The sequence below is a fragment of the Sabethes cyaneus genome, chromosome 1 (assembly GCF_943734655.1).
Source record: "Sabethes cyaneus chromosome 1, idSabCyanKW18_F2, whole genome shotgun sequence".
Taxonomy (NCBI): Eukaryota; Metazoa; Arthropoda; class Insecta; order Diptera; family Culicidae; genus Sabethes; species Sabethes cyaneus.
In genome coordinates this window covers 99,884,116-99,897,317 of record NC_071353.1, presented here as the reverse complement: position 1 = coordinate 99,897,317, position 13,202 = coordinate 99,884,116, and the positions used below count along the sequence as shown (strand labels likewise).

Below are 13,202 nucleotides of genomic sequence, written 5' to 3'. Positions count from 1 at the left end.
GCCATTCTTTATATGCTAGCTCCCGTTCCAAGATAGAACGTCGAACATCAGCATTGAACCAAGGATTAGATCTTTTGTTGGCCTTTGCTTCTCGAAGCGGTATATACTCGTCGTGAATCGTTTTCATCTGGTGAGTGAAAAAACTTGCTAGCTGGTTAACTTCTGTCAAAACGTAAAATTCATTCCATGGAACCGACAGAACTGCATTGACCACGGCTTGCGCGTCAAAGTTCACATAGTCTCTGAAAGGGATTTTCTGCTCTTCTCTGGTAACCACGAAATCCAAGGAAGCAAATATCAAATCGTGCTGTGAAAGCCCGGAGAAGCCAACCTGGCTGAAACGAAGAATTTTTGAGCAGTCGTTCGTGACAAGCAAGTCCAGCTGCGAGCAGCCAGAGTCGTGGAAAAAAGTAGGTTCTTCGCCTGTACTCCGTCGCATCAAAGTTGAAGCAGATTCTGATAGTTAACCCTCGGTTAACCCCTCCTAGCCCAGTTTAATTCATCTGGCTCTGGTGACGGATGTTAAAGCTTTTCCTGCGACAACAGGGTCAACAGCAGCAGCTAGAGCAGAGCCTCCAGTTCGAAAATAACATGTTACTCGAACGCGATGCGAAAATTCGCGAAATCGAAGCCGATGTGTTAGACGTACACTAGACCATGAAAGAGCTTTCCAATATCAGTTACCAAACCGTTACCGCTATCATAATGTGCCTTCAATAATCATAAAGTGGATAGAACAAATGCTTAGTAACCGATTGCTTTTTTCGTCCTTACGGCAAGCAAGCATTTGGAAGCAAAATGTTTGTGGATGTCCACAAGGTGGCGTTCTCTCGCCTCTTTTATGGAACCTTGTGGCGGACGGCCTATTGAGGAAACTCAATGGTCTAGGCTATCCGTCATATGATTTTGCGGATGACTATCTCATCCTAGTAGTTGGAAAGTGCATAAGCACATTATTTGACTTAATGCAGCAGGCACTACGCGTCGTGGAAACGTGGTGCCAAGAAACTGCACTTTCGGTAAATCCGAGCAAAACATCTATCGTCTTATTTTCAAGACGTAGAAATACCAATGGAGCTCGCGCTCTGCGCTTTTACGATTCGGATGTTGATGTTGTGAACGAAGTGAAGTACGTGGGGTTGATTCTCAACTCCAAGCTTGACTGGTCCACAAATATTGATTTCCGAATTAAAAAAGCGTGCATGGCCTTTGGGCAATGTAGACGAGCAATTGGCAACTCTTGGAGGCTTAAACCCAAATACATACACTGGTTATATACGGTCGTTGTCAGACCAATACTGGCGTATGGTTGTCTTGTATGGTGGCAGAGAGGGGAAGTTGTGACTGTCCAGACAAAGCTAAACCATCTTCAAAGGATGTGTTTAATGGCAATGTCTGGTGCATTTACTACAACTCCTACTGCCGCCCTAGAAGCTATTTTCAATATTAAACCTCTACACTTCCACCTGAAGCAAGAGGCACTAATATGTGCTTATCGACCACACGCGATTGGCCTTTGGCAGTCTGTGAACGGTTCCACAGGTCATACTCGATTGTGGTCGCAAATTGTTGCTGAGGACAAGTTTGCCCTTGCTCCTAGCGATGTAACGCTCATGCGTACTTTCCCGTATAGAACTTTCTCAAGTGACTTTCCTCCTAGAGAGGATTGGATGTCAGGCTACATGGAAAGGAAAATTTCCGACTATGTGGTCTGTTATACCGATGGTTCCTTGTACGAAGGTCGCGCGGGTGCTGGTGTATACTGCCGTGAGCTGGAATTGGAGAAATCCTATTCGTTGGGTAGTTACTGCACCAAGCTGAAATCTTTGCAATTATATGCGGAGCTCAGTTTGCACTTCAGAAAAAACTGATAGGCAAGATTATCTACTTCTGTTCTGACAGTCAAGCCGCTATAAAAGCCCTTTGTGCGGCTAATTCTAAATCTAAAACAGTCATCGCCTGCCACACCCAAATAAGCATTCTAAATGCCGTTCATCTGGTTTGGATTCCTGGCCATTCTGGTATAACCGGAAATGAATGGGCTGATGAACTAGCAAGATCTGGAGCAGAAAAGTCGGTTTTCGGACCGGAACCTGCTTTACCAATTGCGGCATGTTGGATAAAACAAAAGATTCGATCTTGGTTTTCATCTGAACATGTACGTTATTGGGAAAATCTTGAAACTTGTCGTCAAACGAAAAGTTTCATTGTTAAGCCTTGTGAGAAGGTTGCGAAATTTCTTTTGCAACACTCAAAGGTAAATTGCAGTATTCTTGTCAGATCACTGACTGGTCACTGCAGACTAAATTATCATATGGCTACGATTCAGCGAGCTGAATCGTTTCATTGTAATTTATGTGAATCCGACTACGGTACACCATATCACGTAATTTGAAACTGTTCTGCAGTAGCACAATTGCGTCATAGGATCTTTGGATCCTACGTCTTAAATGAATCGGATTTTAGGAAACTAAAATTACGAGACATTTTGATGTTTCTTACCGAAAGCGGTATTGAGCTATAAGCTCTTATTTATCATGAGTATACCCCCCAGGGGGTGTACTTTCGATAAGTTAACTACCAAGGATGGCACTATCCCCTCGGGGGTACAAAAATCTCTCGGTATATATATGTTTGTGTTTGTCCAAATTCCTCATCCACCCCTTCCTATTCCTCCTGTTTTTCTTGCCGTCATCATCAGGTAAATGATGACACGGGCAAGATGGGCAAGGCACATATCTTCCACATGATTGTGAGGAACGTGCTGCTCGAGTCAAAGATGCTGATACCTGATACCAAAAGGGAGATGTTCTTGATACCATCGAGAAAACGATCGAAAATACGCTGGGAAATGTAGAATCTGGTACACCCGAATTGGTCAAAGTGGCCTAGTGTCAGACAGATACCGCCACAAGGTCATCATTTTGCTGATGCTGGGAGCGATTGTCACCGGTATAATCGTTTCCAGGTTGGAAAACTAAATATCCGCATCCAAAAACATATCGTTAGCTATGGAACGGGCTTGTTTAATCACTAGTTTAGTCTTAGAGGATAAATCGGTTTATAGGATGTGTATTTTAGCACCTGTATTTTTCAATTGTAAGTTTATGAATTACCATTCATGAATTATTTTATAAATTTTGAGTCGGTAGTTTACTGTTGTATTAATCCACTTGCAAAGAAAATATTCCTAGGAAATACATTTTTTAAAGTGTCATTCAAGTTGTTGGTGTTATTGGTTACCATCATGACCTTTTATTCCACACCTGCTCTTAGTGGTGTTACTGATACGTTTGTACGACGGTTATTCGACTGATATTAGACAATTTCTCTTAGCAATGCAGCTGTTGGATTTACGCAACATTCATTCCACTCTTATTCCACACTGGCTCTCAGCAATACTGCTGATACGTTTGCGCAGTACTCATTCCATTCTTATTCCACTTTTACTCCACAATTGTTTTTAGCTGATAGGTTTGCACAACGTCTATTCGACATGCGTTTCCATGGTTGCTTGTATGCGACCAGTATTCCACACCTGCTCTTAGCGGTGCTGCTGATACGTTTGCACAACGTTTATACGACACTTATTCCAAACTTATATAACAACGTGTGGATGTTGATTAAAAGCTAGAGAAAATAGTGGGTATGACATTTAAACAACACGTACTTCAGCAAATTCGCTTATTCAGCACCGGATGCTACCACACAACTCTTATTCCACACCTGCTCTTTTAAATGCTGCTGCTGCTGGTCACAGGCGACTATTTTGTTTAACCTTTAAGTTCCGGACGTCGAAAATTGGGGTGCTCGCAACCGGGCTTTAGGGGGGCTCTGTAGCCGCAAGGTTACCGAGTCTGCTTTGACAAGCGAATGGTCATGGGTTCGAATCTTAGTAGAATCAGGCCATTCGATGTCAAAGTGACTTTAGCATGGGTTTATTCTCAGGCCCCTCATCGCCCTTCCTTCATGCTGAGTTCTATATTATCCCGATATGGCCTATTGACAGTGCAAAAATGAGACCCTTATAGTAAAAATGCACTGGTTTGCTACGCCAGGGATGACTATAATTGGGGACTGTGCGCTGTCATGTGGAACGAGGTGGATAAAGTAGAGTAAAGCATTGAAAGAAGGGTACCCAATTACACACAAGCACGCATAAAAAAAAAAAAAAAGAAATTCAATAAGCATATCGCTCACTCAATAGCGACTATAGCTAAAATAAATGCAGTGCGGGTTATACAACAAACACCCGGGCGATATCACAATAGATCTAACTTACTGGTCGCAGTGATGAGTCCATACAAGAAAAAAAAAAAAAAAAACCGGGCTTTTGGATCCATTTGCATTAAATTTTGTTTCATTTTAAGCCAACTTGTTTTAAAAGAACCAAATTTGAACCGAAGAAATACGTCAAATTAGACACTCCGGAATATCAGCTTTTGGGGCGACCAACGACCAAATTGGTCGTTTTATACCGTAGTGTAGGTACTTGGCTACCCTAATTTTGGATGTTATGGACGTAAAATTTAAAGATACAATTTTTACCATGCATTGGATACATGTAGAAAGATGTCCCTGAAGTGTTCGAAACTTGAAATTTTCTGACTGTTGGCATGTTATGATTATCATTGGGATCAATGGTCGCCTCAACCATAACATCAAATCAAGTCATGTTAAGTTATGTTGCTTTGTTATTGAGCTAGATAAGGATTTCCTATGCGCAGTGATCACTCTTTCAAACCTTTCTGGTACGTTCATCGTTTAGTTATCAATCTTGCAGAACAATTTAAAAGTGGTGCCAATTTAGCGCTTATGTATGTTTTACTTGCTCGAAAGTATCTTGGGAGTTGATGAGGAAAAGATACGTAATTTTCCAAGCAAGAAGCAGTGGAGAGACGTACCATAAAGTCATCCTAATTACCAAAAGGCAGGGATGGTTCGATTACCCCGACTCAATTGTGACCCACCTGACAGCACCGCTTCACCCTCGCAAAACTCGTAAAAGTTAAATATAAAACGCCTGCAGAACTAGCTACTATCTACAATACTGCCGAACAAAGTCCTGCTGTAGCCCTTGTACCTACTCCGTTGGTGAGTGAACAGCCGTATAGTACTGTGAACACAAAAGATACAGCCCGGCTCCATTCTGCATAACCGCAGACAACAACTTGTTCTACACTAGCTCTACAAATGTCCCATACACAACGCCCCCAAATTCCGCCTGGCTAAGACTGCACTGCCAAACGAATCAAAATTGAGCCAAGGTGATCGAACCACCCCTGCGAACTGCCTATATTCGCATATCAATCCCATCTGCAATATCATCGAGCTGAGAAAACAGCGTTTGAAGGTATTTTTCTTGTTTTGGTTATTTCACCTGTTGAGCGTAGTTTATTCCTATTTATTCGACATAAAATAATGAAACAGACCTTTAACGTAACTTGTTTATCAAAACATTGAATTTTTTGTGAAAATTGCAATGAAAAAAAAAGATTATTAGACCGGTAGTTCTTTATGGACTTGAAGCCGTGACGCTACTTACGGAGGACATACGCGCCCTTGCCGTGTTTGAGCGGAAAGTGCTGCGGACGATATTTGGCGGAGTACAAACTGAAAGCGGAGAGTGGCGGAGGCGTATGAATCACGAGCTACAGGCACTGCTTGGGAAGACTCCCATCGTACATCTAGCGAAAGTTAGCAGGCTACGGTGGGCCGGACACGTCGTAAGGATGCCGGACGACAGTGCGACGAAAATAGTCCTCTTCAACAACCCCACCGGCACCAGGAACAGGGGGGCCGAACGTGCACGATGGCTCGACCAGATCGAAAGCGATTTGCGACTTCTGAGACGACTAGGAAATTGGCGACGAGTGGCCCAAGACCGAGTTGAATGGAGACGAGTGCTTGAAACAGCATGAGCCACCCCGGCTCTATGCTGCTGAAGAAGAAGAAGAAGAATTTATTTTATGATGGTTTGAGAATAAGGACTCTCATACAAATAAAACAGAAATTTTTGCGTATGAGCCATATTTTCTGCTATGTAACAAGCGGTAAGCTGTGAAAGTAAACTAGTAAAATCTTTTCGGAGTAAAAGACAGTGAATCGACGCCACTCATGTCAAAAGAGAAAGACATTCGAATATTTGCGATGAATGTGCTTTGACTTTAATATTATTTGTAACCAATGGCCCTTTTAAAGGCCACAAGCGAGTTATAGTAAGATTATTGAAACATGTCAAACTACGCATAATCATATTCAATACAATAATCTGTGGGCTGGTCATTCATTACCATTTCAACCTTTATGATGCACACAAGTGATTTTTGAAAGAAAACTCCATGTCTCATTGGTTGCAGGCCTTGTACTTATGAACCCCCGTCCATGTATGTTCAAAGCGACCATTGCATTCAATGAAGAATTGAATTTGAATATTTCGCTCCTCTTTTTTAAAAATTCAATTAAACAATGGCACTAACAAATTCTCATAAACATATATATTCCAGAAATGCAGTTCACATTAGTCCTTGATCTAATGATCTGATATAGTCCTACGTCACCCTTTCGTACAACTCTTAGGGCTGTATACCTTGTAGTTTTCATTGTAGTTGTACACTTCGAAAAAGGCGATTGTAGCAATAGTGATTTTACAAGATCGCCAAAATTTCGCACAAATCTAGATAGAATTGACAAAAGGGCGAATGTCGCAAATGTAAACAAAACGGGTGAGAGTTACTTTTTACTGGACCAGCATAGGAAAATCAACCCTCACTCGGTTGGTTTACGCTTGCGACATTCGCCCTTTTGTTAATTCTATCTTCAAATGCATTTAAAAATAGGGTATTTGTACCTATATGAGCCGTTGTTCACGGAATTAATTCTTTTCATGTCTGTATATAGCATTTCAATACGTATGTCTTAGATTTTCTGCGGTGACCCAACCTGTACACCATGGCCCGACTATGACAACATTTTTTGTCTTCACGTAAATGCCTCTAACTTGTTTTATTTTTCAAGCAATCAGTTCAAAACTTATCGGAAATATACCTTATTCTAAGACCTTTGCAACGATGCATTTAGATCTCCAAAATTCCTTTTGATACGAAAGTTATGGGTGAATTTCAAAACGTGGCCCAACCACGACGACACTTCCCTAGTTATGCTACGAATAGCATTTTTTCTCAGCTTAGCAATGGTGGTCTTAAAATGAAAATCGGTTGGGGTGCCTTTGGTGAAAACGGCGATTTTTGTCATAAAATCCAATAAAGTAACCAAACCCAAAATGACCGCCAAAAGATTTAATTTTTACTTCAGAAATTTCAACCTGTTCTTTTTTTTTACAAAACTATGCCATTTGTTAGTTGTCTCATTGCAAATTTAGGAAACATCTCATGATATATATTTTAATATTTTGCTAAAAATTCAACTTTTTTTTAAGCCATCGAGCCCTTTTGCGAGGGGTCCACTGTTTCGAGGTATTAAAAATTCTCTTATTTTAACCATATCCAACCAATTAAGTGCAAAAGTTCCAATATTTGAAGACCCCACGTGTTATTAGTGGCCCCTTTTAATTGCTAAGCACTTTTCGAGCGTGTTTGACGGGGAAATCAGCAATCAACAAGTTGTGAGCGCTTTGCAAAATACGCCCACTGATGTGCTGGATTTCCACGTGGGTCAATTCTACAACATGGATATTGAAGCTGCTATCAGACGAATTAAACCGTCCGCTGCTGCAGAGCCTGACGGAATCCCTACGCTTGATTTGAAAAGATGTGCGGAAGCTCTCTGCGAACCATTGCGTTTCATCTGCAACAGGTCAGTAAGCCAATCGACATTTCCGGACCGTTGGAAGAGCTCGATCATGTTTCCAGTGTTCAAGAAGGGAGAAAAGCGGAATATCTCTAATTACCGTGGCATAACATCACTAAGCGCAGGATCCAAGCTGCTAGAAACGCTAATCAGTAAGCAGCTCATACAAGCCGCCAAATCGTATATTTCAACCGATCAGCACGGCTTCTTTCCTGCAAGATCTATTTCCACAAACTTAGTACAATTCACGTCACATTGTATGGTCAGTATGGGCGAAGGCATCCAGGTTGATACCGTCTACACGGATCTGAAATCTTCGTTTGACAGAGTCAATCATAAGATTTTAGTCGCCAAAATCGACCGGTTAGGTGCACCAGCTAGCTTTGTGCAATGGGTAACATCATATCTCGCTAATCGTCGAATGCGTGTGAAACTGGGATTCCACGAATCGAATGATTTTGGAAGTGCTTCTGGTGTACAACAAGGGAGTAACCTTGGAACGTTACCTTTTTCCCATATTCATCAACGATGTTTGTTACGCTATACCCATTGGATGCAGAATGTTTTACGCTGATGACTTGAAAATTTATTTAAGGGTGAAGTCTATAGAGGATTGCAAGCAGCTACAATGGATGATAGACTTGTTTGTAGGTTGGTATTCTGCAAATCACATGGAAATCAGCGGGAAAAATGTGCCATTATCTCTTACACTCGTAAAAAGAATCCACTACACTGGCAGTACAGGATTGGGAATGAGTTGATAGATAGAGTCTCAACCTTCAAGGATCTCGAAATCCTGTTCGATACACAACTTTCGTTTAGAGACCAATACTCTTATATTGTAGCAAAGGCTAATCGGAACCGCGGAACGTCACTGTACTTCTCGCTTGTGCGGTTAATACTTGAAACGGCAACCGTGATGTGGAGTACATATCATGATGTCTGGATCAAAAGGATCAAAGCTGTTCAGAAAAAAATTATTCGTTACACTTTGAGGTTTTTGTCTTGGGATAGTCCGAACGACTTGCCACCTTACGAAAGTCGATGTGCGCTGCTTGGCGTGAATACTTTGGAGAATAGGCGCGACATTGCAAGAGCTGCGTTCATTGGTAAACTACTAAAAGACGACATAGATGCTCCCGAAATTTTGAGGCAGATTAATGTTCCGGCTTCGACAATTTCGCAGGCTAGACTTTCATCGAACCGCGTACGCGCAGAACGAACCCATTAGAGGGATGTGTGTAGTTTTTAATTTTGTGTTTGGCCAATTTGATTTTAATATTGATGTCAATGTATTCAAAAACCGATTGTACTTGTATCAATTTTCACGATTTAAATAGTTGTAAGTTAATTTATGTGGACCTATGTGTTCGATGAATTAAAATATACAATAATAATAATAAGATTAATAATAAACTTATCTAAAATTAAAAGTTATTACGGTGAACGTCTTAGCAGAATCTAGTTACGTAGTAGAATAAAACGGAAAACTTTCCTAACTTAATTCGTAATTAATCATGCTCAGAGTTGAATTCCTCCTCTTAACAAAGTGAGCCGCGTTGAACCCGTCCGGTTTAACTATCCTTGGTGATTTGATTGAGAAGCCTCGACGAATTGATTTGTCTGACTGGTTTCCTCCCCCGATTGGTAAAACGCAAATCTTCGTAACAGGACGTTTGCAGAGGCCACGTCTAGTTTGCACCAGGACGACGCGTACTGAATCATCCGTTCCAGCAAATGTTGTGTGGCCTCACCAGGTAGCGCAGGGAGTATATCAATCACAAATCTTACCTCGTTGTCGGTCCAGCAGGAAAAGAGGTCGATTCTATGAAGGAATTTCCTAGCATGCTCTAATCCGTTGCTGCTGTGATCCGCGGATTGTCGTGTCAGAGTTGCTGTTAACCGATAACCGCGTGTATACAGTATCCAGCCCTTTGTTGGCGCATATATTGTTCGCAGGTATTTTCCACCTACCACACAAATGTTTGAATAACTCGTCCAAGTGGCCAAGTAAACGACGGGTAATTGTCTTGTTTCAGGATGACCAGATTGAATGTTCTTCGTTGTCTCCTTTCATTTAGAGCGCTGATGTAGCAAAGATAAAAAATTCCACAGCCAAGCCGTCCAAAAACTTTGGACCCTACGACGTGCTTCCTAAAAACGAGACAGTTTGGAAATCTTGACATCAGAAACATCAGGTTCAGGAATAGAAAACATCGGTTCTCCGACTAGAAAGTTTCCGGGTGTCAACACGAAGAGGAGAGGTGTGAGAGGCCTGGAGTTGAGAATGCATTCCATATGGACAGCTGCAGTCAATGTTGTGAATCGAGCGAGAAGTCTTACGCGTCGAGCTATGAACTGTTTTATAGCGTTAATGAGGGCGACCGACGAAATGTTTGGAGCCATTTGTTGGGCGGCATTCCCTGACGAACAACGGAAAAATGCCGCACAGGTGCGAACAACTCGATGTACTAATTGCGCTACCACTTGTCGAAAGCAGTAGAGATTAAAATTTCGGTTCGCAACAACAATATTTTCAGGTTGCTTTGAAATTATTTTATAAATCATATAGTTTGAAACAAACTGGAACTTTTCTCTCCGTGTTCGAATGTTGGCTGGGCGGATACATGCACTCAAACAGCCTGCCCAAGGCTTTGCTTTTTTGTGCTAAAGAATCACGATTCCATTTGACTACCCCACCTGAATCTAATCATATAAACAAAACTAAATCACAATTTCGGATATAAAATTTTTTAGCGTTCTGCAAATGAAGCTGCAAGCTACAGAACACATGAGGAAGATATCTTCATCTTTGTGTCATTATTTTTACTGTAGTAAGGCCATTACAAATATTTTATAAAGTTTTTGTCCTTCCGGTGTTCGGCCACTGAAGGGGGGGGCGAAAAAAAAACAAAGTGAATTTTTTAATCGAGCAAAAAAAAACATGGATTTGAAGAATTTTTATTTAAGGTTTAAACGTGAAAACCGAATCTATTCTTGCTTATAATATATACGTTATTATTTTCTATGCAAAAATATACGAAAAAAGTCAAAAACGAAGGAAATTTTTTTTGGACGATTTTCGGAAATTCCATTGTTCGAATTTCCATTTCTGTTTCGTGCTAGAAGCGTTAATTCAACTCGGAGACTCATTTTTCGAGTTTTTCAGACTATAGAGCCCACAGACAATTGATTTGACTCATATCCTACAAATTATTTTTTTGCCCCCCGATTTTTCAAGCCAATTTTCAAGGGGGGGTGACAAAAACTTTTAATATGATTTGCAATGGCCTAATATTGCCTGGTATGGGGCAAGCTCTTATTTAATTTCTAATATTTCTAATATTTACGGTATCTCGTATATGGAAGCGATTGTGAAAAGAATGCAAGGACATCAGGTTGATGGGAATTAACAAAAATCCAACACATATCTTTAAAATGTATATTTGATGCCATTTTCCGGAAATCAGGGTGAGGATAACCGTAGTCTTGTCAGCAGGACAGTCGAATTTAAATAATACGAAAGACATTTTAACATTTATAGGCTGGTACTTATTTTGTATGCGGCAATAATACAACATTCTTGCTTTATTTAACATGAATGCTGTAACTATTAATAGTTTCTATCTCTTGCAACTATCGATTGTTTTCAAGAATTGATGTTCTGGGGCACTGGAAATTTAAACAAATCAATCGTAAAGCTATATAATTAAGTTGGAATTTTTTGTTTGCAGGCGTTGTCTATGTGCCGTCGTTCTCATGTGACTCAGGTTTAAAAAAATAAAACTGGAAAAATGTAATCTTCACCGTATCTCGTCAATGACCGTAACACCCTTTTCAGTTATTCGTATTTAATACAAACTTTCAGCATTGGATGATCTGGGCTTTTTCAATTTTTCCATATTTTTGATGACAATGTCATGCAATGAACAATAACGATTCCTTACCTCGCTCAATACTAGCCATAAACTTAAAAATTCTTTTTCGTCAAGTTCCTGTGTGAATAGTGAATAGAATATTATCGGGTTAGTCGATTACTGAAGAATCTCTCCTTACCTGAACGGCACGACGATAATCATCAATATGTGGATATTTCGCAACTTTAGAAACTATCTTCGCTCGGGATACAAAGTATCTAGAAATTTGATCGAAGAAAGCAGCCGCTTCTGTTTCAACCGACTGTATTTCTGCCAAGGTGTCTTCCTGGATTGAAACTCCAAAGTTATTGCCATCTTCAATCTTAGGAATCATAAATGAGATCCACATCTTGAGCAGATTAGAATCTTCAACCAGGGAACGGATAACCGGTTTAACCACTTCGATCAGCTCACAGATTGGCGTATTACATTGAACACGGCCATTTGGCAACGCCATTACTTTTGTGCCACTAATCGTAGACAAATCAACGCGAGGACGTTTTGCGGCTGGCTCGTCAGATTCGGGTTTCTCCGCATCGGCATTGTTTAGATCAATTGGATCTGGCACTGGAATGTTGAGATCCTGTAAAATGTTGAATGATTTCAAATGTTATCCACTTCTTTGGTAGCAAATCACAAACCTGGTAGACATCGGAGAAATTTCTCTCAGAAAACTGTGGAGTTGAAAGCAAATCATTCAGCTTAACAATTTTTTCAGGGAATCCTTTAATGATGAGTTCTTCAGCTTTCTTGATTAGATTGTCTTTGTACTCCTGGACCTTAAACAAATTGTTCACATGTGTTAAAGAGATTTCAATTGTCAATTGAAATATTAAATTAGTTGTCTATTGTGGTAAACTCTGGAAGGATTTCACGTAGCTTAATGAATATCTATGTAGATATTTGCTAATCGTTGAGTTTTCACAAACGTGAATGAATATTACAATTTATGCATAAGTTTTATTACTAGCATATTAGCACGCCTTGTACGGTAACCTTACTTTTTGCGTAGTTACTTTGTCGTTCCGTTAATCACTAACATTAGGCTAAATTAATATTTTGATGATTGTATAGATAAGTATGCAATGTCATAAAACTAAGGCAAAAAAAATGAAGCAAATTACAAAACGATTTACTGCATTATATCGGAATCATGCAATTGTTAAGAACAACAGTCAAAACAGCGGCCATTCTAGTCTTTTGTCTAGTGAATCGAAATAGCTAACGGTACGTACCTTTTTTGCTGTATCGTCGGCTTCACCCATTTTAACAATATTTTTATTGAATAATATTAGCCCAAAGCAGAAACTCGTTCTTTGTAAAGAATTTCCACACTTTTCGGAAAACGCAAAACAAAAAGTTTGCACAACAGTAACGAAGCTAAATCCTGTTTGTCAGATGTGGCGAAACGAAGAGACAGGAGCCAGCCTAGGGGTTTCAAACAGCAGTGATTACAACATACCTCAAACAAAAAAT

General features: G+C 40.2%; 2 protein-coding genes across 3 annotated transcripts in view; one reads left to right on the top strand and one right to left on the bottom strand.

Moving 5' to 3' along the window:
* The window catches only part of LOC128732934 (uncharacterized), a 198,338-nt gene that overhangs the window by 60,472 nt on the left and 124,664 nt on the right, over positions 1-13,202 (top strand). The gene's annotated exons all lie outside the window — the stretch shown is intronic.
* On the bottom strand, positions 11,247-13,143 carry LOC128732932 (proteasome activator complex subunit 3-like). 2 transcript variants are annotated; one of them, XM_053826407.1, is made up of 4 exons: positions 12,962-13,143; positions 12,368-12,499; positions 11,866-12,309; positions 11,247-11,804 (listed from the first exon to the last, which is right to left on the bottom strand). In XM_053826407.1, exons 1-4 carry the CDS (start codon positions 12,989-12,991, stop codon positions 11,661-11,663), a joined length of 750 nt encoding a protein of 249 aa, XP_053682382.1. In that variant the 5' UTR covers positions 12,992-13,143; the 3' UTR covers positions 11,247-11,660. The 2 variants fall into 2 exon arrangements, with proteins under 2 accessions (XP_053682382.1, XP_053682381.1); XM_053826406.1 differs by having other exon boundaries at positions 12,368-12,505; positions 12,962-13,137.